Source organism: Loxodonta africana, chromosome 10 (genome assembly GCF_030014295.1).
Source record: "Loxodonta africana isolate mLoxAfr1 chromosome 10, mLoxAfr1.hap2, whole genome shotgun sequence".
Classification (NCBI taxonomy): Eukaryota; Metazoa; Chordata; class Mammalia; order Proboscidea; family Elephantidae; genus Loxodonta; species Loxodonta africana.
The window spans coordinates 24,189,639-24,212,516 of record NC_087351.1 but is presented as its reverse complement, the minus strand read 5'-3'; the positions used below and the strand labels follow the sequence as shown (position 1 = coordinate 24,212,516).

Genomic DNA, 22,878 nt, shown 5'->3' with positions numbered 1-22,878 from the left:
TAATGAAGATCAAAGACCACAGCCTTCAGTATGGATTACACCTCAACATAAAGAAAACAACTGGACCAATGAGCAAAGTCATGATAAACGGAGAAAAGACTGAAGTTGTCAAGGATTTCATTTTACTTGGATCCACAATCAACATCCATGGAAGCAGCAGTCAAAAAAATCAAATGACGCATTGCATTGGGTAAATCTGCTGCAAAGGACCACTTTAAAGTGTTGAAAAGCAAAGATGTCACCTTGAAGACTAAGGTGCGCCTGACCCAAGCCATGGTATTTTCAATCACATCATATGCATGTGAAAGCTGGTCAATGAATAAGGAAGACCGAAGGAGAATTGAAGCCTTTGAATTGTGGTATTGTGGAAGAATATTGACTATACCATGGACTGCCAAAAGAATGAACAAATCTGTCTTGGAAGAAGTAGAACCAGAGTGCTCCTTAGAAGCAAGGATGGCGAGACTGAGTCTCATATATTTTAGACATGTTGTCAGGAGGGATCAGTCCCTGGAGAAGGACATCACGTTTGGCAAACTAGAGGGTCAGCAGAAAAGAGGAAGACCCTCAAAGAGGTGGATTGACATAGTGGCTGCAACAATGAGCTCAAGCATAATGATTGTAAGGATGGCGCAGGACTGGGCAATATTTCATTCTGTCATGCATAGGGTCACTATGAGTTGGAACTGACGCGGCGGCACCTAACAACAACATCCGTATGTACTGTGTCTGTTTTCCTCAGCTTATTTCAATATTTTTGTCTTTAGCTTTGTGAAGTTTTAATATAATTATTCTGGGCAATGTATCCCATTAAATTCTGTTAATGTATCCTACGTAGCTTTGCTGAGCTTCTTAAATCATTAAATTTATGCTCTTCGATAAATTTGGGAAGTTTTTTCCTATTATTTCTTCAAAGATTCTTTCCTACACCAATCTCTTTCCCCTCTCTGAAACTCTATGGCAGGAATGCTAGTTCTTTTTATATTGTTTCTTATATCTCTTTTACATCTTTTGGATCTTTGTGCTTCAGAGTGAGCATTTTTAATCTCTGTTCTTCAGGGTGCAAAATTTCTATTGATATATCTTTAGGTTCACTGGTTCTTTTCTCTGCCATCTCTGCTTTGAACCCATCCAGTGAATTTTTTGTTTCAAATATTGTATTTTTCAGTTCTAGAATTTCATGTCATTCTAGTTTCTGTATCTCTGCTGAGAACATCTATGATTCTTTTAATTTAAAGTGTCCTTTTTCTTCTCTTTGCTCATGAATCATAGTAATATTAGCTGCTTTGGAGTGTTTGTTTGACAATTCCAGTATCTCATTCACTTTGGGATTGTCATCCGTTGATTATCATTTTCCTTGGGATTTGTTCACATTTTCGTGATTGTTTACATGTGAAGTAATTTTAGATTTTATCTTGGACATTTTGACTATTATGTTGTGAAGCTCTGGGTGCTGTCAAAATTTCCTGGAGAATCTTTTATTGTTGTTGTTTGTTTCAGTAGGCAAACGATTAAGTTCAAATGATAAGTCCTGTTGCACCTTCTGTAGGTAGTGGTTTCAATATTGATTTTGGTTTCAAAGCCTTGGCTATGCTACCTTGAATCTACCCCACTCATGTGATACAAATTGGTTAGTCTGGGACTTGGGCAGTGCATTTTATACTATAGTTCAATTACAAAGGTCTTGCTATCCTGCTTTAAGTCTGTCTTATACATGCACAGATAAGGGACCAGTCCTACACATATGTGAATTCATACATCAAAGGAGAAAGAAATACATTTCTCGAAACGTCTCCTTACTAAGAATCCTCATATACTCTCTAACTTCCAGGGGCTTCTTTTCATCATCCACTGACAACAAAGATGGAATTTCTCTGGGAGTTCTACCTGCGTACATTCTGCTGTGCTGCAGCTTCATAACTGGGTTCTGGCCTTGGAGCAAAGTGGTAAAAGAAAAGAGGCAAAAAAAAAAAACTATGAGATTTACTTTCACACTCATTGGATGAATGAAATTCTTTCCAATATCTCTGTCCAGGAAAATAGGGTTTCTCTCAGAATTTAACTTGTTCCTCTGCCACAGCTCTGCAACTGAGACTACCCTAGGATGGGGTAGGGAGAAGAAAAAAGTGGACTAAAAAAAAAGCAATGATACCCCCCACACATAGCCTTCAGCTTGCAGAGTCCACATCTCACAGTTTCCTGGCCATAATGTTTCATTTTCTCTTGGAGTTTTGCTGCCTTTATTTTGGCATCCGTTGCTCTGCATCTGGGGCCTGTCCTCAGGTAAAACTCTTGAGAGAAGAGGGAAAAAAATCCAAGAAGCTAACCTCCTGAGGATTGGTTCTTCAAGTTTTGATTCTCCTTTTCAAACCACTACCTTTTCATTGATTTTATTTTAGTTGTCCTCAGATAGTTGTTTTTGTACTTTTTTTTTCTTTTGGTTGTTTAGATATAATTATAATGGAAAATATAGGCTGTAGTGGGCGTATAACCCTTATTAGCCTGGACTGATAACCTCATATAGGATTTTCACAAGGCACAATAAAAACTTCTGTAAATTTTTAATCACAAATATTTGATTCATTTATCTCTCCAAATACAATTCTTCCCTGCCATGAATTTTGGGGTTCTTCGGTGTATTCCTAGGAAATACCACAATGCCCGATACATAGCAACCAAAATACAATTTGAGGGTACAGTTGAATTAGAGGAATGATACTTTCTGATTTATTTATATACATATGCATGTGAACAAAAGGAAACCAGGGGGTATTATTAATTTTGGCTTTTCAAAACTCTACCCAAAAGGGTTTACATCAAAAAATTTGAAAATATTCAGTGATAAAGGGGACAGTTATCTAAGAGAGAAAACAATGAGAAAAGTGGTAGTAGGCAGAACAACAAAACAGGAGAGAATAATGCTCCTGTGGATGGATAGTAAACTTTCAAGCTGATATTTGTCTGAAATCAGATTGTTTTAACCATTTGAAGAATGAACAGAAAAAGTTTCCTCAGACACAAATTAACTATGCCCTCCAAACCATAAAGAGAAAGTTGAAACTCACAATGGGCCCGAAGTGTTTGAATGAGATATGAACACCATTACTGGCAAAAAATAGAGATAAATGATGGTGAGTGAATAATTAGCATCTTGGTTACCTATAGAAGCAGATTATGAAGAAATAGATGGGTAATTTAAAAGACAATAATAAACATAATCTCAAGAAAAAAAGAAAGGAAACTAACTAGAGAGAAACAACTATAATTAGTACATATTTCTGCAACCCCAGCTGAGGCAATATAAGTTTTGAATTAATATTTTATCTAAAATCTTCATTCTGCATAGGCAAGAACATTCTTAATGGGTGTGGTAATACTCAAATTTATTGTTGATACATTAAAACAGTTAATCTAAAATGACAGATATAAGAATTTAAGGCCAGTGTTGATCAGGATAAATATCTCACAATATTATTCATGAGATCCTCCTAAAAATCACAAGTGGTCTGAAAACTCTCTTCATTGCTGTCTTCATCTCTTTGTTCCTGAATGTATAGATGACTGGATTTAGAAAAGTAGTGAGAGCTGCATCAGAGAGAGCAAGATATTTGTCCATCTGCGAATTGGGATGTGGCCATGTATAGACAAATATGGTTGGGCCAAAGAACAAAAAGACCACAGTGATGTGAGCTGACAGAGTGGAGAGGGCCTTGGATGAACCAGCTGAGGAATGTTTCCAAACAGTGAAAAGGATGAAGATGTAGGAGATGAGAAGTATTAATAAAGATCCAACACAAAGGAATCCACTGTTGACAGTGACCATGAACTGCAGTCCGTAGGTATCTCTGTAGGCCAGTCGGAGGAGCCTGGGTAGGTCACAGCAAAAACTGTCCAATACATTAGGGCCACAGAAGGGTAAATTAATTATAAATGCCAGCTGGAAGAGTGAGTGAATAATACCAAGGCCCCAGGCAGTGGCCAGGAGCAAAATGCACATCCGTGGGCTCATGATGGCCAGGTAGTGATGAGGTTTACATATGGCCACATACCTGTCAAAAGCCATGGCTATGAGCAGCACCATCTCCACGCCACCAATGACATGAATGAAGAAGATCTGAGTAATGCAGCCCCCAAAGGAGATGACTTTTTGCTTCCTGAAAAGGTCATAAATCATCTTAGGGGAAATGGTGCAGCAAGCCCCCAGGTCAACGAAGGAGAGACTGGCCAGTAGGAAGTACATAGGGGAATGTAAGTGAGGATCAGTGGTCACAGAAAACACAATGAGGATGTTTCCAGTCATGCTTGCCACAAAGAGCACAGAAGAGAGCACCAGGAGGAAAAGCTGGATGTCCCATGAATTGGTGAGCCCCAGAAATACAAACTCAGACACCATAGAGTGATTCCCTGCAACCATTGATCCAGCCAATGGGGTTGCCACTGAAATATGAGACTTAAGAAAATGAGGAGGAAATTTTGATTATTAGGGATAAGAGTGACCTTATCATCTGTGTTGCAATATTCACATTATGAATGATAATTACCTAGTCATCAAATTCTTCGCACTTGCTCGATAATGATGATGATAGTAAGCACAAGCCAAAAGCACACATGATGATTAGAACTATCAGAAAATATCTCGTAGCCTCAAATAATGATAGAGAATTAGGCAAGAGCAAAAGCTTCACAGGTACCTCCAGCAGGAAATAAAATATACCAGCAAGAGTGTATCCTTATTTGCAAAGAGAATAGTGAATATTATTAGCATAGCTTACTTACAGAAATACCTCGCGGGGAGAGGACATGGTTGGCAAAAAAAAAAAAAGTATAACACTGTTATTTGCGTAAAAATACAGTTGTTGTTTTTAGGCGCTGTCAAGTTGGTTCTGACTCATAGCAACACTATGCACAACAGAGTGAAACCCTGCCCAGTCCTGCGCCATGCTCACAGCCTTCATTATGCTTGAGCCCATTGTTGTAGCCACTGGGGTTTCAATCCGTCTCACTGAGAGTCTTCCTATTTTTCACTGACCCTCTACTTTACCAAGCATGATGTCCTTCTCCAGGGAATGATCCCTCCTGATAACATCTCCAAAGTATGTAAGATGTAGTCTCACTATCCTTGCTTCTAAGGAGCATTCTGGTTGTACTTCTTCCAAGACAAGTTTGTTCATTCTTTTGGTAGACCATGGTATCTTCAATATTCTTAAAAAAATACAATAGATAGGAATACATGTATTTAATTGCCCCCAAAGGAAATCTAGGCAGCTTTTCGTAACATAGCTGACCTTACTTTTCCTCTGAAACACATTTTATTTTCCTTTTATGCTCACTTTCATATATAATTCACCTGACAGAATTTATACTCAGAAAGTAATATTGAGGTGAAATATTATGATCAATGGATGGATTACCCCTGAGGCTGAGGATTGTCTGAAACATGAGATGGGACTGAACCACGGAGAAACAAATGAAATGTTAAAATGTATATTGAGATGAAGATAAATAAAATCGGGGTATATGAAATGTCAGAGCCACCAAAGAGTTGCAGCAGAGAGGAGACTATGTGTACTTTATCAAAGATCGAATGATCAGTGTTTTTCATCGTGTTTGACCAGGTTCACTGCTTTTCTGTCTTCCCATTTCTTAAAAGTTTGTTAAAAATCACACACAGTCCTATAACACTCAATAAATTCCCTTTGGAGCCTGCGTCTGGCCCTCTAAGACTTTTCTTCAAATATAAGAAATGTACAAATATTTGGGTTTCACCCTAGTATCTGCTAAAGAATATGCCTACCTATATAGCCACAAAGAATGTGAAATACATCTGCAAACAACTTTTATTTGTTCACACATACTAACATGTTTATGGGGCACACTTGGAAACATTGAAATATTGACTTTGTCTTTATCAGTGCCTCAACCTCACCTTTCTGTCCCCTTTTGCTGCTCAGTAGTATTCCCTATCTTTTTATTTAGTGCATCCCCTGCTCTGATATTTTATGTCATCACGCTTACTGTGTCTGACACCGATGCAAATATGTCGCACCTCCAAGATTGTTGTTTTCTTAAGTTTTTATCAAACTATGAAATGAAAAAAAGGTCAGACTTCAATAGGTAACATTATATGAGAGCACCAGAACTTCACCTTTGGCCTTGATCATATGCAACTAAAGTTGACACGAAGCGGTTGGTACCTTTTAAGTTTTGAATATGTTTGTGTGTTAGGGGAAGAGGCTATGGAAAGAGTGAAGAGAGTTACCTTTGTTTCCATACACCCATAATAATTAATTCCCAGTAGAAGAAGATGAGTACCCAAAACGCCTTCTGAAAGTTTATTCCTTTAGAAGTTTCTGAGATGCAGAACAAGAAGTTTACTGCCTTCCATATCTTTTTGCAGACACAGCTCCAGAAATCTGAAGGATCTTATTCTCACAAAAGACTTGCCTAATTGACAGCCTCCTCCATCCTTGCACATTCTTGTGCCCCAAAACTCCCAGAACCTTTCATCTTGTGCTGACCCCAATTCTAAATCACCACCACTGAGCTTAATCTCTCCATGATTAACTAAGTCATTTTGCTGTCAACTTCTAAGCCTACCATCCATGACCCCAAGGCACATACTTTCTTCAGGTTCAAGCTCTTCAGTTCTCAGAAATCTGTGAGCCTGGCATGGAGTACAGGAGACCATACATACTGCTCACTGTGCAAGGAAAAGACAGAATAGAAAACAACCAATGGGATGAAAATGCATGGGTAGATGACTGAAACACTGGTGAAAGGGCCAGGAAACAGCAAAAGCAGCAACTTACTGGGAAGAAAATCAAGACTTTTGTGTAGCAAATCATAAGTACTTAGTGGTATCATACAGCTACTTAGATCAACAAGATGATCCCATCCAAGTTGATCATTATTCAGAAGAAAAATTTGAGACACAAAAATGTAAGCTGAATTGCCCATATTCACAATAGTGTCGGAACTGTGGACCAGAACCCAGGTCTCTGGGTTCCTGATCCACAAATTACAGATTCTGTAGAAAATAACCTATGAAAGAACAAAAACTCAAAATTTAAAATGTGATTTTCCAGGTTAAAGCTAACATAAATCAAAAGGATGTACACAAACTATCATTTGCACTAAATTCTCATACACGCCAAAAATAATTCAATGCTACATAAGGTAGCAACCAACCAAGTGTTAAGAGTAAACTGGAAGCATTATCATTGCTGCCACATGTAGTGCGCTTACTCTTATTTTGATGCTCATTTGAATGGACACACTAACAGTAAAATTTTTTAAGGAATATTCATTATCACACCATCCTTTCTACCTCTCTAAATTTTACTCTCCTTAAAAGGAATAAAAATTCTCAATTTTTTAGTAATGTCTTTCTTGACATTTCCAGTCCATAAAGGTCAGGCTTTGTTTTGGTTTTCTAAAGTCTGTGAGTCACAAACTCAAGAAACCTTTTGGAAAGACACAAATTGCACACATAAGAGCGGCAATACATGGCCATATACAATATATGTCATTTAAACAGTAGAGAAAGTTATTTGTTGAATGTATGAGAAAAGTACAACAGAAGTTTAAAGAAAGCGGCCAGGGTTGCTAGAAAGACAGAAGATAGAATGTGATCTGTTCCTTCAAATATGAATACAAGTTATATAGAAAGTAGAGAACACTTTGATTTGTAATCTGTAGAGTCTTTTGCTATTAACCATAATGCTTTAAAAATATCATTTGCACATCACCCAAAATTCATAACTAGACATGAAAATTAGTAAATATTTCTTGAATGAGAGATGGCCTAATAACACCTCCTCACTCTACGATCTTTTTCAATAGGCTCCTCGTGCAGAGGTAAATATTTCTCATTTCAAAATTAACAGTAAGCACAAGTAATAGTCTCTATTCTAAAGGCACCTAAAGGTACCTACCCCTCTATAATCTCTATCTTATATGTTATGTAAAAAATAGATTGTGAGTCTTCTTCAGAGTGGGCTTGAAAAAGGATTTCTATATAACATGTTATTATTTATGTACTGTCAAGTCTAATCCTATCTCATAGAAACACTATCGGTCAGAGTAGAATTTCCCACACAGGTTTCCTAGGCTGTAATCTTTGTGAAAGCGGATCACCAGGTCTTTTCTCCCATGGAGCCTCTGGTGGGTTCAACTGCCTACATTTTGGTTAGAAGCCGAGTGCTTAACCATTGCATCACCAGGGCCCTTTACATAAAATATAAGAATAGGAGATCAGAAAGAAGCATCCGTCTGTAAACCTACATCCAACACTCAAGTATTTCATGAAGCTTTGGCAATACATAATCTGAGAAGTAGAAAAAAATGGGAAAAGAAAAAGTAGAAAGGAGATGAAAAGAGGAATTGGAAGGAAAGGAAAAAATCGGAAGAGATATGCACAATGATACAAATGAAAATCATGACATAAATTTTAACTGTTACCATGTTTTAAAGATAGTGGAAAGGTTGATGCCTAGGAAGACAGGCCTGGAGATCTGCTTCTGAGAGGTCATAGCCCTGAAAAACCCTATGGAGCAGTTCTACTCTGCACACAGGGTATATCACCCTTAGTTCGAATCCACTCAACAGCAACTCACAACAACATGATTAGAGGAAATTAACATTTACAAGGAGTCCTCATGATGCAAATGGTTGACACAGTTGGCTGCTAACCAAAAGGTAGGGCATTTGAGTCTACCCAGAGGCACCTCAAAAGGAAGTCCTGGCAATCTACTTCAAAAAAAAAAAACATCAGTCATTGAATACCCTGTGAAGCACAGTGTATTCCGACACACATGGGGTTGCCATGAGTCATAATCTACTTGACAGCAACTGGTTAGCATGTACGGAACAGGAGAATGATGCATACTGAACAACAGACTACAGGCACATGGAACCTCCTTAGGGAATGTTTTCTGTGTGTTCTGCTATACCAGACGGATTCTCGGCCCAGTCAGCTGCTGCTACTGAGGGTCACATTGAATTGACTTCCAAAAATTGATCTTTGGAGTGGACTTAAGGTGCCTGCATGCTCACATTTGAAAATCCAGAAACCACTTGAAAATTTGCAGCTCTCTCTTCATGAAAAACCCTAAAAACACAAAATTTCACAGACTGCCATTCTTATATTACAATAGATATATATAAGTAGCTTGGGCTTTGAAGTCAGCCATGCCATTTTCTAACCCAGGCTCCAGAACTAAGTGGTTAGATGGGTATGGAAAAGTTACTTAATCTCTTTGAACCCAGTTTCCTCATTTCAAAAAAGGAGATGATGGTATCACCCTTGAAAGATATGGTAAGAACTAGGTGATATCATATATATAAGTAGCACAGTGGAATCTATTACATATTGAGACCTAACTACATATTCAAGTTCTAAGTTCAAAATTAAAAAAAAAAAAAAAAACCCTCAAATTCTGAATCCATTTCTCTGAGGTAATAAACTGGACCTGGTATCAACACAGGCTTTCATATCTATGCTGGCGTCCAGTAGTTTGAAAGCCTTTCTTAAGAATAATTTGTTCCTAAGTGGAGACACTGACCAGAACCTACTTTGTGAGAAGTTTGTTGTTGTTGTCAGGTGCCGTCAAGTGGGTTCTGACTCATAGCGACCCTATGCGCAACAGAATGAAACACTGCCTGGTCCTGAGCCATCCTTACAATCGTTATGCTTGAGCTCATTGTTGCAGCCACTGTGTCCATCCACCTCGTTGAGGGTCTTCCTCTTTTCCACTGACCCTGTACTCTGCCAAGCATGATGTCCTTCACCAGGGACTGATCACTCCTGACATGTCCAAAGTATGTAAGATGCAGTCTCGCCATCCTTGCTTCTGGTCATACTTCTTCCAAGACAGATTTGTTCATTCTTTTGGCAGTCATGGTATATTCAATATTCTTCACCGACACCACAATTCAAAAACATCAATTCTTCTTCGGTCTTCCTTATTCATTGTCCAGCTTTCACATGCATATGATGCTATTGAAAATACCATGGCTTGGGTCAGGCGCACCTTAGTCTTCAGGGTGACATCTTTGCTTTTCAACACTTTGAAGAGGTCCTTTGCAGCAGATTTACCCAATGCAATGCGTCTTTTGATTTCTTGACTGCTGCTTCCATGGCTGTTGATTGTGGATCCAAGTAAAATGAAATCTTTGACACCTTTAATCTTTGCTCCATTAATCATGATGTTGCTCATTGGTCCAGTTGTGAGGATTTTTGTTTTCTTTATGTTGAGGTGCAATCCATACTGAAGGCTGTGGTCTTTGATCTTCATTAGTAAGTGCTTCAAGTCTTCTTCATTTTCAGCAAGCAAGGTTGTGTCATCTTCATAATGCAGGTTGTTAATGAGTCTTCCTCCAATCCTGGTGCCCCATTCTTCTTCATATACTCCAATTTCTCATATTATTTGCTCAGCATCAGATTGAATAGGTATGGTGAAAGAATACAACCCTGACGCACACCTTTCCTGACTTTAAACCAATCAGTATCCCCTTGTTCTGTCCAAACAACTGCCTCTTGATCTATGTAAAGGTTCCTCATGGGCACAATTAAGTGTTCTGGAATTCCCATTCTTCACAATGTTATCCATAATTTGTTATGATCCACACAGTCGAATGCCTTTGCATGGTTAATAAGTGAGAAGTTTATTCTCTGACAATTTGTCAGACTGTGCCATTTCCCCAACCACCCTTTTCCCTGCAGCCAAAGCCACAGACAAATCCTCGTACAAAACTATTTTGAAGACTTTCCTGACTACATCAGGTAACATTGATGGTTAGTGTCTGCATAGGGAGAGAGAGAGCACTTCACAGAATCTCCAAAGGCTGTGCTCACCCAGATAAATATCTGTATAAACTTGCCAGGGAAGCGAAGGCAAACCCACAAATGCCGGACTTTCAGAAAATAAGACTTTTGATCCCAAACTACCATTTTCAAGACTCACTTAGCATTCTTTAGCCACAGCTAATGCTAAGTTGGACAAGTAGGAAAAAAAAAAAAGAAAAAACAAAGATATTTTATGGACATCAAACAATCAGTTAAGGATGCAGAGTGTAACTCAAGCCCAAGGTAGTCCTAGGTCTATTTTTTCCTATTCCAACATGCCTTTCCATTTAATTATTTTATTAATTTGAAATTTATTTACTGAATGTCTACTCTCTTAGGTGCTTAGAAAGACAGTACTTCTCTCAACCTAGGTAAATATCTAACAGGTATAGTACGATATATGTCATAGAAGTGTCATCAACTTAATAATACCTGAGTAAAGTGGGAGGAAATAACTTCAGCACTGGTGATCAAAGAAGACAATGCAGAAAAGGTGGCATTTGAAAAGAGTTTTAGCCAACAGTAAATATTACAATACATAAAGATAGGGCTTGAGGCATCGTGTCAAACATATCGTAGAACATGAGAAATGACAGGGAAGTTCAGGGTACCCTGGGATAATGGTGAAGAGGGCAGATTGCCTGGAGAACAGGAATTGTTGAAGAGTGGAAAGTAAGAGGAAATAGAAGGTTGAGGTGAGTTGTGCCTGACCTTAGGCTCTAGCTTAAGATGACTGAGCATCATTAACAAATAAAGGGGATCAAATGAAGACTTAGGAGCAAGGAATTAATGAGGCCAGTGCTCAGGAAGAGGATTCATCTGCCAGTGCGACAAATAATTGGAAGGAAATGACAAGGAAGAGAAGAGGCCCAGTTAAGATACTGCTGTAACAGAGCAGATCTGACTCGAGGAAATTTTCATCACATCATCAAAACCATCTCTACCTTAGAACAGAGAAACAGTGGCTCTCTGATTTTTATTCCTTCTTCTTTTTTTTTTTTTTTTTTTTTACTATTTTTATCCCTCTCACCTACCTGTTTTTTTTTTTGTTTTTGTTTTTACACCTACCTGTATCTGTTTTGCCAAGGGAACTAAGAGAACAGTGTCATTAGAGATTCAGATATGGTTCCCAAAGATCAACTGGATCCTATGAAAGATGATTTAAGTCACACACAAATAGCTGTACGAAACGGTGCCACAGCAAGTGCAGAAGCTAATTATAGCCCCAGAAAATAGTGACCAAGTGATGCTACAGGGATCTGGGATTGCCACAGTCAGGTCACCCGGCCTGGGGAATTACCATCTACAGTGGTTTTGGTTTTCCCAGGGTAGCCAAGCTGAGAAGCTGTTAATGAGAGGCTTGTAATTTTCTTGCGACAAAGAGGCCTTTTGCCCTTCTCTAGAACTATTTTCAATCTTTATTTCATGGTGGCTGCAGATGCATCACACAGCAAATTTAATGAAAACTTTTCATTTTTAATTATTTTATGATAATTTAAATAGTAAATATCTTAAAATGTGAAAAAAGTAGAAAAGTATGAAAAAGAAATTTGAAGGCAGAATTTTATGAGTTTTGATTAAAAAAGTATGAAAATTTTAAAATGAGAAAATTAGTGATTTTGGAAATCTGTCTTCTTTATGATTCTACTGAATCCTCAGAGTAAATATTGTTATCACCACATTATTTCAAACAATTCATGTATTTAACTAAATTATGTAGCTAATAAAGCAAGCTTCATCTTTGAACTCAGGCCTAAAAAATTCTTTCTTACTCTTCTCTGTGCCATACCTCTTTAAAGATTACGTAGTCTTTCTACAAATTGTGTCAAAAGTACAGAAAAAAAGCACAATATTGCCCAACATGTTTTATGAGGCAAATTGAAGCATCAGCCAAGGACAACAACAACAACAAAGAAAACTATCTACACATTATTTTCAAGAATGGATACATAATTCTAGTTTAAGAAAGCAGAAATGTTTTCTCTTCTCCTTCTAAGCCAAAAGCAACAAAGAAATCTAAAACCAAACCCCCCTGGTTCATTACAACCTTCTTTCTTGTGTGCTCAAATATCATTCCAGCATTTTCCCCTCTCTGTTCTACGCCATCCATTTCCCTCTCTATTATCAACCCTTATGTGCTGTGTCTCCTACTTGTTAAAACCTCTTGACCCCGCTTCCCTTCCTGACTGCTGTTCCATTTCCCAGAAGCCCTTTGCAGCAAACCCCCCTGAAAAAGTTATGTCTCTTCTTTCTCCAGTTCCCCTCCTATTTTCTCTAAAACCTGCTCCGATTAAGATTTATTCCCAGGAACCCCTCTAAAACTTGACTTTCAAGGTCTCCCATGACCTTCATATCTAAATCCAACCATCAATTCTCAGTCCTCATCTTTTAAGCCAGTTGTTACTCCAACCACTTCCATAAACACTTTCTTCACCTGACTTCTTGGCCACCACACAATCATGGTTTACCTTTTACACCACTGGCGGCTCTTACTTCATCTCCACTCATTGTTCTTCATTTTGTCTCTGACCTCTTAACATTGGAGTGTTCCAGGACTCAGGTGTTTAACCTCATTTCTTTTCTGTCTATGCTCACAATCTGGTTTATTTCATCCAGTCTCTTGACTTTACATAATGCCTATGTGCCAGATCTCTAGTTTGAATTTCTACTCTGTCCTTTGGACTTCCCTATCCAACTGCCTACTCTACATTTCCACTTGAGCATCTAATATGCACAAAATTGTGTATCTCCAGCAACTCCTAATCCTCCAGCAGTCTTCCCCATCTAAGTGATGACAAATTTGTTCTTTCAGTTGCTTAAGTCAAAATCCTTGGAGGCATCCTTTTCTCTCCTGTTTCCCTCACATCCAACAACCAATCAATTAACAAATCTTTTTTACTAGCTAGTCCTTCAAAATACACTTAGAATCTCACCACATCTTACCATCTACATTGCTATTCAAGCCACTGTATTTCTCCCCTTAGTTACAATAGCCTACTAACTGACCTGCACTCAAATCATTGCACCACCCTCTCCTAAACTGTTCTCAGCAAGACAACTGGAGATAAAAATTTAAAATATAAGTGCTATCATGACAACTCTCTGCTTAGAGCCTTCTGACGTGCACTCTCAGAGTAAAATCTAAAGCCTATACAGTGGTCTACAGAGTCCTACATGATCTGGCCCCCCTTTGCCTCACTGACTACTCTCCTACTGTTTATTACTTAGTTATACCAACAAAGTCACACTGACATTTTCTCTGTTTCTTAAACATGATAGGCACGCTCACATTTTAGACATTTGCATTGGCCGTACCTTTCATCTGGAATGCCCTTCCCCGTGGTATCTGTATTCCTAAAACTCACCTACATCAAATCTTCATTGAATAACACCTTCCCATTGATGCCTACTATTCTACTTAGAGTGTAACTCACTCCCCCTTCTCTGGTGTTTCAGATCCCCTTTAACCTGCTCTATTATATGGCTATTACACTTACTTCTTTTTAACTTACTACATAAATTGCTTGCTTATTATATTCCTTATTTATTGTCCAGGACCCTCCATTAGAATATGAGCTTCTAAATGTAGGACTTTTTTTGTTTTTTTTCACTTATGTATCTCAAATGCCTGAAATAATGCCTGGCATGTAGTATCAACTCAATATTTGTTGCATGAATGAAAAAATAAAAGATATACATTTTTTTATTTAAAGAATCACTCCTGGGTTTCTTGTCTTCATAACTGAGTAAATGATGGTGGTGAAGGACATGGTTTTCAGAGATGATACTGAGTTCTCTTTTGGATCTATTCAGTCAAAGGATATATGAGGCATCTCCAAGAGGAGATGCCAAAAGTTATATTACGTATGGGTCTAGAGCTCAGAAGAAATATGGACTATATTTTACATAATAATGTAGTATAAAATGATGATGCCATCACAAATCAGAAAAGAATGGAATGATTATTTACTAAGTAAACCAGTTGCCGTCCTGTTAACTTTGACTTAATAAAACCCTATATGTGTCAGAGTTGAACTGGGCTTCATAGGGTTTTCAATTTTTTTAAATTGTGTTTTAAGTGAAAGTTTATAGTTCAAGTTAGTTTCTCATACAAAAATTTATACACACATTGTTATGTGACTCTAGTTGCACTCCCTTTGAGAGCACACTCCTCCTTTCCACCCTGTATTTACTGTGTCCATTCAGCCAGCTCCTGTCCCTTTCTGTCTTCTCATCTTGCCTCCAGACAGGAGCTGCCCATTTAGTATCATGTATCCCCTTGAGCGAAGAAGCATGCTTTTCACAAGTATCATTTTACGTCCTATAGTCCGATCTAATCTTTGCCTGAAGAGTTCGCTTCAAGGAATGGTTTTAGTTTTGGGATAACAGAGAGTCTGGGGGCCATATCTTCTGGGGTCCTACAATCTCAGTCAGACCATTAAGTCTGGTCTTTTAATGGGAATTTGAGTTCTGCACCCCACATTTCTCCTACTCCGTCACAGACACTTTGCTGTGTTCCATGTCAGGGCGGTCTTTGGTGGTAGCTGGGCACCATCTAATTCTTCTGGTCTCTAGCTGATGGAGTCTCTGGCTTATGTGGCTCTTTCTGTCTCTTGGGCTCATATTTTCCTTGTGTCTTTGTTGTTCTAAATTCTCCTTTGCTCCTGGTGGGTTGGGATCAATTGATGCACATAGGATGGCCGCTTGCTAGCTTTTAAGACCCCAGACACCACTCACCAAAGCGTTACGCACAACATTTTCTTAGTAAATTTTTGTTATGCCAATTGACTTAGATGTCCCCTGAAAACATGGTCCCCAGACTCCCACACATGCTACTCTGTTCCTCTAAGTGTTTGCTTATATTCAGGAAATCTCTTAGGTTTTGGTTGAGTCCAGTTGTGCTGACTTCCTCTGTATTGTGTGTTGTCCTTCACCTCACCTAAAATAATTCTTGGTTACTATCTAGTTAGTGAATATCCCTCTCCATAGGGTTTTCTATGTCTCTTTTTTCAGAAGTAGATTGTCAGGTCTTTCTTTTGAGGCACCTCTGAGTGAACTCAAACCTCCAATCTTTTGGTTAGTAGCCAAGCACTAACCATTTGCACCACCCAGGGGCTCATTTCATTAAATAGTGCTGAGAAGAGTAATAAGCAAATTTGAAGAATTTAGATCTTCTCCCATTATTGTAATAAAAATAATATTCTGGTGGATAAGATATTTAAGATGCACATGTTAGTGAATACTGATTAGATATTGGGATGGAAAAAAACTTCCTAAGAATAAGAACTATGGAAGTCACAGTTAAAATCTCCAAGGAGTTGGCCTCATAAAAATTATAACTGTAATGTTGCAGGAAGTCATGTCATTGTTGTTAGGTGCCATCCAGTCGGTTCCGACTCATAGCAACCCTATGTGCAATGGAACGAAACACTGCCCGGTTGAGCCGTCCTTAGAATCATTGCTATGCTTGACCTCATTGTTGCAGCCACTGTGTCAATCTACCTCGTTGAGGGTCTTCCTCTTTTCCGCTGACCTTGTACTCTGCCAAGCATGATGTCCCTCTCCAGGGACTGAGACCTCCTGACAACATGTCCAAAGTATGTAAGACGCAGTCTCGACATCCTTGCTTCTAAGGACCATTCTGGTTGTACTTCTTCTAAGACAGATTTGTTCGTTCTTTTGGCAGTCCATGGTATATTCAATACTCTTCACCAACACCACAATTCTTTGGTCTTCCTTATTCATTGTCCAGCTTTCAAATGCGTATGATGTGATTGAAAATACCATGGCTTGGGTCAGGCACACCTTAGTCTTCAAGGTGACGTCTTTGATTTTCAAAACTTTAAAGAGGTCCTTTTAAGCAGATTTACCCAATGCAATGTGTCTTTTGATTTCTTGACTGCTGCTTACATCGCTGTTGATTGTGGATCCAAGTAAAATGAAATCCTTGACATCTTCGATCTTTTCTCCGTTTATCATGATGTGGGGCATTGGTCCAGTTGTGAGGATTTTTGTTTTCCTTATGTTGAGGTGCAATCCAAACTGAAGGCTGTAGTCTTTGATCTTCATTAGTAAGTGCTTCAAATCCTCTTCGCTTTCAGTAAGCAGGTTGTGTCATCTGCATAACGCAGGTTGTTAATGAATCTTCCTCCAATCCTGATGCCCTGTTCTTCTTCATATAGTCCAGCTTCTCGTATTATTTGTTCAGCATACAGACTGAATAGGTATGGTGAAAGAATAGAACCCTGATGCATACCTTTCCTGAGTTTAAGCCAATCAGTATCCCCTTGTTCTGTTCGAACAACTGCCTCTTGATCTACATAAAGGTTTCTCATGAGCACAATTAAGTGTTCTGGAATTCCTATTCTTCGCAATGTTATCCATAATTTGTTATGATCCACACAGTCGAATGCCTTTGCATAGTCAATAAAACACAGGTAAACATCCTTCTGGTATTCTCTGCTTTCAGCCAGGATCCATCTGACATCAGCAATGATATCCCTGGTTCTATGTTCCGTTCTGAAACTAGCCTGAATTTCTGGCAGTTCCCTGTCGATATACTGCTACAGCCATTTTTGAATGATCTTCAGCAAAATTTTGCTTGCGAGCAATATTAATGATACTGTTTTATAATTTCCACATTCGGTTGGATCACCTTTCTTGGGAATAGGGATAAATATGGATCTCTTCCAGTCAGTTGGCCAGGAAGCTGTCTTCCATATTTTTGGCATAGAAGAGTGAGCACCTCCAGCGCTACATCTGTTTGTTGAAACATCTCAATTGATATTCCATCAATTCCTGGAGCCTTGTTTTTAACCAATGCCTTCAGAGCAGCTTGGACTTCTTCCATCGGTACCATCGGTTCCTGATCATATGCCACCTCTTGAAATGGTCGAACATCAACTAATTCTTTTTGGTATAATGACTCTGTGTATTGCTTCCATCTTCTTTTGATGCTTCCCGTGTCATTTAATTTTTACCCCATGGAATCCTTCCTGTTGCATCTTGGGGCTTGAATTTTTTCTTCAATTCTTTCAGCTTGAGAAACGCCGAGCATGTTCTTCCCTTTTGGTTTTCCATCTCTAGCTCTTTGTGCATGTCATTATAATACTTTGCTTTGTCTTCTCAAGATGCCCTTTGAAATCTTCTGTTCAGTTCTTTTACTTCATCAATTCTTCCTTTTGCTTTAGCTGCTCGACGTTTGAGAGCAAGTTTCAGAGTCTCCTCTGACACCCATCTTGGTCTTTTCTTTCTTTCCTGTCTTTTCAATGACCTTTTGCTTTCTTCATGTATGATGTCCTTGATGTCATTCCACAACTTGTCTGGTCTTCGGTCACTAGTGTTAAATGCATTAATCTGTTCTTCAGATGGTCTCTAAATTCAGGTGGGATATACTCAAGGTCATATTTTGGCTCTTGTGGACTTGCTCTGATTTTCTTCAGTTTCAGCTGGAACTTGAATATGAGCAATTGATGGTCTGTTTCACAGTCGGCCCCTGGCCTTGTTCTGATTGATGATATTGAGCTTTTCCATTGTCTCTTTCCACAGATGTAGTCAATTTGATTTCCGTGTGTTCCATGTAGTGAGGTCCATGTGTATAGTCGCCGTTTACGTTGATGAAAGAAGGCATTTGCAATGAAGTCGCTGGTCTTGCAAAATTCTATCATTCGATCTCCGGCATTGTTTCTATCACCAAGGCCATATTTTCCTTCTACTGATCCTTCTTCTTTGTTTCCAGCTTTCGCATTCCAAACCAAACCAAAAACCAAACCCAGTGCTGTCAAGTCGATTCCGACTCATAGCGACCCTGTGGGACAGAGTAGAACTGCCCCATAGGGTTTCCAATGAGCACCTGGCGGATTCGAACTGCAGACCCTCTGGTTAGCAGCCGTAGCACTTAACCACTATGCCACCAGGGTTTCTTTCGCATTCCAATCGCCAGTAATTATCAATGCATCTTGATAGCATGTTTGATCAATTTCAGACTGCAGCAGCTGATAAAAAGCTTCTATTTCTTCATCTTTGGCTCTAGTGGTTGGCACATAAATTTGAATAATAGTTGTATTAACTGGTCTTCCTTGTAGGCATATGGATATTATCCTATCACTGACAGTGTTATACTTCAGGATACATCTTGAAACTTTCTTTTTAACGAAGAATGCAATACCATTCCTCTTCTAGTGTTCATTCCCAGCATAGTAGACTATTTTCCTACTATTTTTCATTTTTTCTCTTTTTTTCCCAAAATATTTCTTCAATTTTTTTTTTCCTTTTACCTATCACTTCCTGCATAGGTAAAAGGGAAAAAAAATGGGGAAATATTTTGGAAAAAAATGAGAATAGATGTGCTAATGTTTTTAATATATAAGTAGGGCCTGTAAATCAATATGACAAACGCTAACTTCCACGAGAATTATAGCCAGAATGCTCCTTAGAAGAAAGGATGATGAGACTTCATCTCATGTACTTTGGATATGTTATTAGGAGGACCAATTCCTAGAGAAGGACATCAAGCTTGGTAAAGTAGAGGATCAGCAAAAAAAGAAGAAGACCCTCAATGAGATGGATTGACACAGTGGCTGCAACAATAGGCTAAAAGCATAATAATGATTGTGAGGATGGCCCAGAATCATACAGCATTTTGTCCTGTTGTACGTACCGACTCAAGGGCACCTAACAACAACTAAAGCAACATCCACTTGTATAAGTGGGTATAAAAAATACCTAAGCGAAGGGTATTAATTTATGTTTCAAGTAAGAAAAAACCTCTATAATAATTTTTACCTTCCCTGAGTCACTTTTCCCCTTCCATTGATAGCTATACCCTACCATCTTCATCTGGGAAATGCATGTCCTTCCCTTTTTGTTTTCTGACGTCAGGTCTTTGCACATTCATTGTAACACTTTGTCTTCTCGAGCCATCCTTTGAATTCTTCCCTTTAGCTCTTTTACTTAATCATTTCTTCCATTTGTGTCAGCTACTCTATGTTCAGGAGCAACTTTCAGAGTCTCTTCTGACATTGATTTTGGTCTTTTCTTTCTTTCCTGTCTCTCTAATGACCTTTTGCTTGGTTCATGTATGATATCCTTGATGTCATCCCACAACTTCTGTAGTCTTCAGTCATTAGTGTCCAATAGGTCACATCCATTCTTGAGATGGTCTCTAATTTCATATGGATATGCTCAAGGTCATATTTTGGCTATGAGAGATGTGTTTTAATATTCTTCAGCTTCAATTTGAATTTGCACATGAGCAGTTGATGGTCTGTTATGCAGTCAGCTCCTGGCCTTGTTTTGACTGACAATATTTAGCTTTTCCATTGTCTGTTTCTGCAGAAGTAGTCAATTTAATTCCTGTGTTTTCCATCAGGTGAGGTCCACGTGTATAGTTGCCATTTATTTCACTGAAAGAAAAGGTATTTGCAATGAATAAGTTGCTGGTCTTGCAAAATTCTATCATGCACTCTCCAGTGTCATTTCTAACACCATGGCCATATTTGACAACTACCAACCCTTCTTCTTTGTTTCCAAGTTTCACACTCCAAATGCTAGTAATGCTCAATGCATCTTGATTGCATGTTTGATCAATTTCAGACTGCAGAAGTAGGTAAAAACCTCTAATTTCCCCTTCTTTGGCCTTAGTGGTTGTTGCACAAATTTGCATAATAATCATAGTAACTGGTCATCCTCGTAGGCATTTGGATATTACCCTATCACTGACAGCACTGTACTTCAGGAGAGATCTTGAAATGTTCTTTTTGACCATGAACACGATGTCATTGCTCTTCAATTTGTCATTTTTGGCATAGTAGATTTTTTTTTTTTTAGACCATATGATTATCTGATTCAAAATGGCCAATACCAGTCCATTTCAGCTCAATAATGTCTAGAATATAGATCTTTATGTGTTCCATTTCATTTTTAATGATGTCCAATTTTCCTAGATTGACACTGTATATATTCCACCTTCCTATTTTAGTGGATCTTAGCAGCTGTTTCTTCTCATTTTGAGTCATGCCACATCAGCAAATGAACATTCCTAAAGGTTTACTCCATCTATATCATTGAGGTTGACTCTAAGGTGGTAGCTCTTTCCCAGTCAAGTTTTGTGTTTCTTCTAATCCAAGGGGCTCATTTTCTGGCACTATATCAGACAATGGTCCTCTGCTATTCCTAAGGTTTTCACTGGACAATTTTTTCAGAAGTAGACTTCTTTGCCTTTCTTTCTAGTCTGTCTTAGTCTGAAAGCTCTGCTGAAACCTGTTCACGATGGTTGACTCTGCTGGTATTTGAAATGCTAGTGGCATAGCTTCCAGCATCACAGCAACACTCAAGCCACCACAATATGAGAAACTGATAGACCTGTGGTGGCTATGTTGATTAAAAAAAAAAGAAAAAAAAATTGATTACCATAATAATATCCTAGTTAAATATAGAATATATAGAAAGAATATAGAAGAATACATGAAGGTAAAATCTTACAATATGCCATGAGAAAAGCAGAGAGAATGTATTAAGAAAAGAGATTTAAAGTGACTTTAGTAACAACACTTAATATACATATTCTATTGAATCATCACACCATCCCCTTTAAAAGCCACATGACACACTGAAGCTGGTGGTGTTATTACCTCAAAATCTCAGACATATTATTTTTCTTCCAGAATTACACAGGTAATAAGAGATTGGGCTGTATATGATTTACAACCTTCTCAAATTTTTCTTCTCTTTCTCCTATACCAAATTCCTTAAATTACAGAACAGCCACAGTGTTATTCAACATATATAATGAAACATCTGTGATCTTGAATGCAAATCTCAGGCAACTATGTCAGCAAAAGTAAAGCCCCCACAATACAACAAACTGACAGACAGGTGGTGGTAATGACAAATAAAATGATAAATACAAGTGGTAAAAATAGATATTCTTGCCTTGTTCTCAATCTTAGGGGAAAGCACTCAGTCCATCATTGAGTACGATGTTAGCTGTAGGTTTTTTGTTGATGCCTTTGGTCATATTAAAGAAATTCTTTTCTATTCCTTTTGCTGAGAGTGTTTATGATGAATAGATACTAAATTTTGTCAAATGCTTTTTCAGCATCTATTAAGACAATTGTGTGGTTTTACTTTTTTATTCTATTGAGTGGTTTTTAATTGTTGAACTAGCATTGCATTCCTTGGATAATGCCTCCTTTGTTGTGATGTATTTATCTTTTTTTATGTAAGTCTGAATTTGATTTGCCAATATTTTGTTGAGTATTTTTGAGTCTGTGGTCATCATGGATATTGGCCTGTAGTCTTCTTTCTTGTAATGTCTTTGTACAGTTTTGATATCAGGGCGATTTTGGCCTCATATTTTGAATTGAGAAGTCTTTCCTTCTTTCTATTTTCTGAAAAACGTTGGGATAATTGATGTTATTTCTTGCTTAAATGTTTGATAGACTTTGCCAATGAAATCATCTGGGCCTGGAGTTTTCTTTGTTGGAAGGCTTTTAACTAGGAATTCAATTTCCTTAACAGATATAATACTGAGTTACCTATTTCTTCTTAAGTGAGCTTTGGTAGTTTTTGCCTTCCTAGGTATTAGAACATTAATTTTTCAAAATTATGGGCACAGGTTACTTTTAGTATTTCATTATTATATTCTTAGTGTATGTAGAGTGTGTATTAAGGTCACATCTTTCATTTCTGATAATGGCAATTTTGTCTTCTCTTTTATTCTTGGTCAGTCTTGTTACAGATGTCTCAATTTTTTTCATCTCTTCCAAAAAACCACCTTTAGATTTCAGTGATATCACTTTATAGATTCTTCTATTTTCAAATTTTTGGTATTATCATTTCTTTTCTTCTGTTTGCTTGTATTTACTTTTCCTTTCTTTTTCTAATTTCTTAAGGTGAAAGAGTGTTGATTTAATAACTTCCTTATCTTCTAACAATAGCATTTAATATTATAAACTTCCCTCTAAGTATTGCTCTAATTGCATCCCATGAATTTTAATTGCATTTTCACTTTTATTCAAGTCAAAATATAT

General features: G+C 38.0%; 1 protein-coding gene across 1 annotated transcript; it reads right to left on the bottom strand.

Moving 5' to 3' along the window:
* Window positions 1-2,728: 2,728 nt before the first annotated feature.
* On the bottom strand, window positions 2,729-4,563 carry LOC100670869 (olfactory receptor 4F3/4F16/4F29-like). Its single transcript, XM_003423100.3, has one exon. It carries the CDS (start codon window positions 4,412-4,414, stop codon window positions 3,476-3,478), a length of 939 nt encoding a protein of 312 aa, XP_003423148.3. The 5' UTR covers window positions 4,415-4,563; the 3' UTR covers window positions 2,729-3,475.
* Between the last annotated feature and the right edge of the window lie 18,315 nt (window positions 4,564-22,878).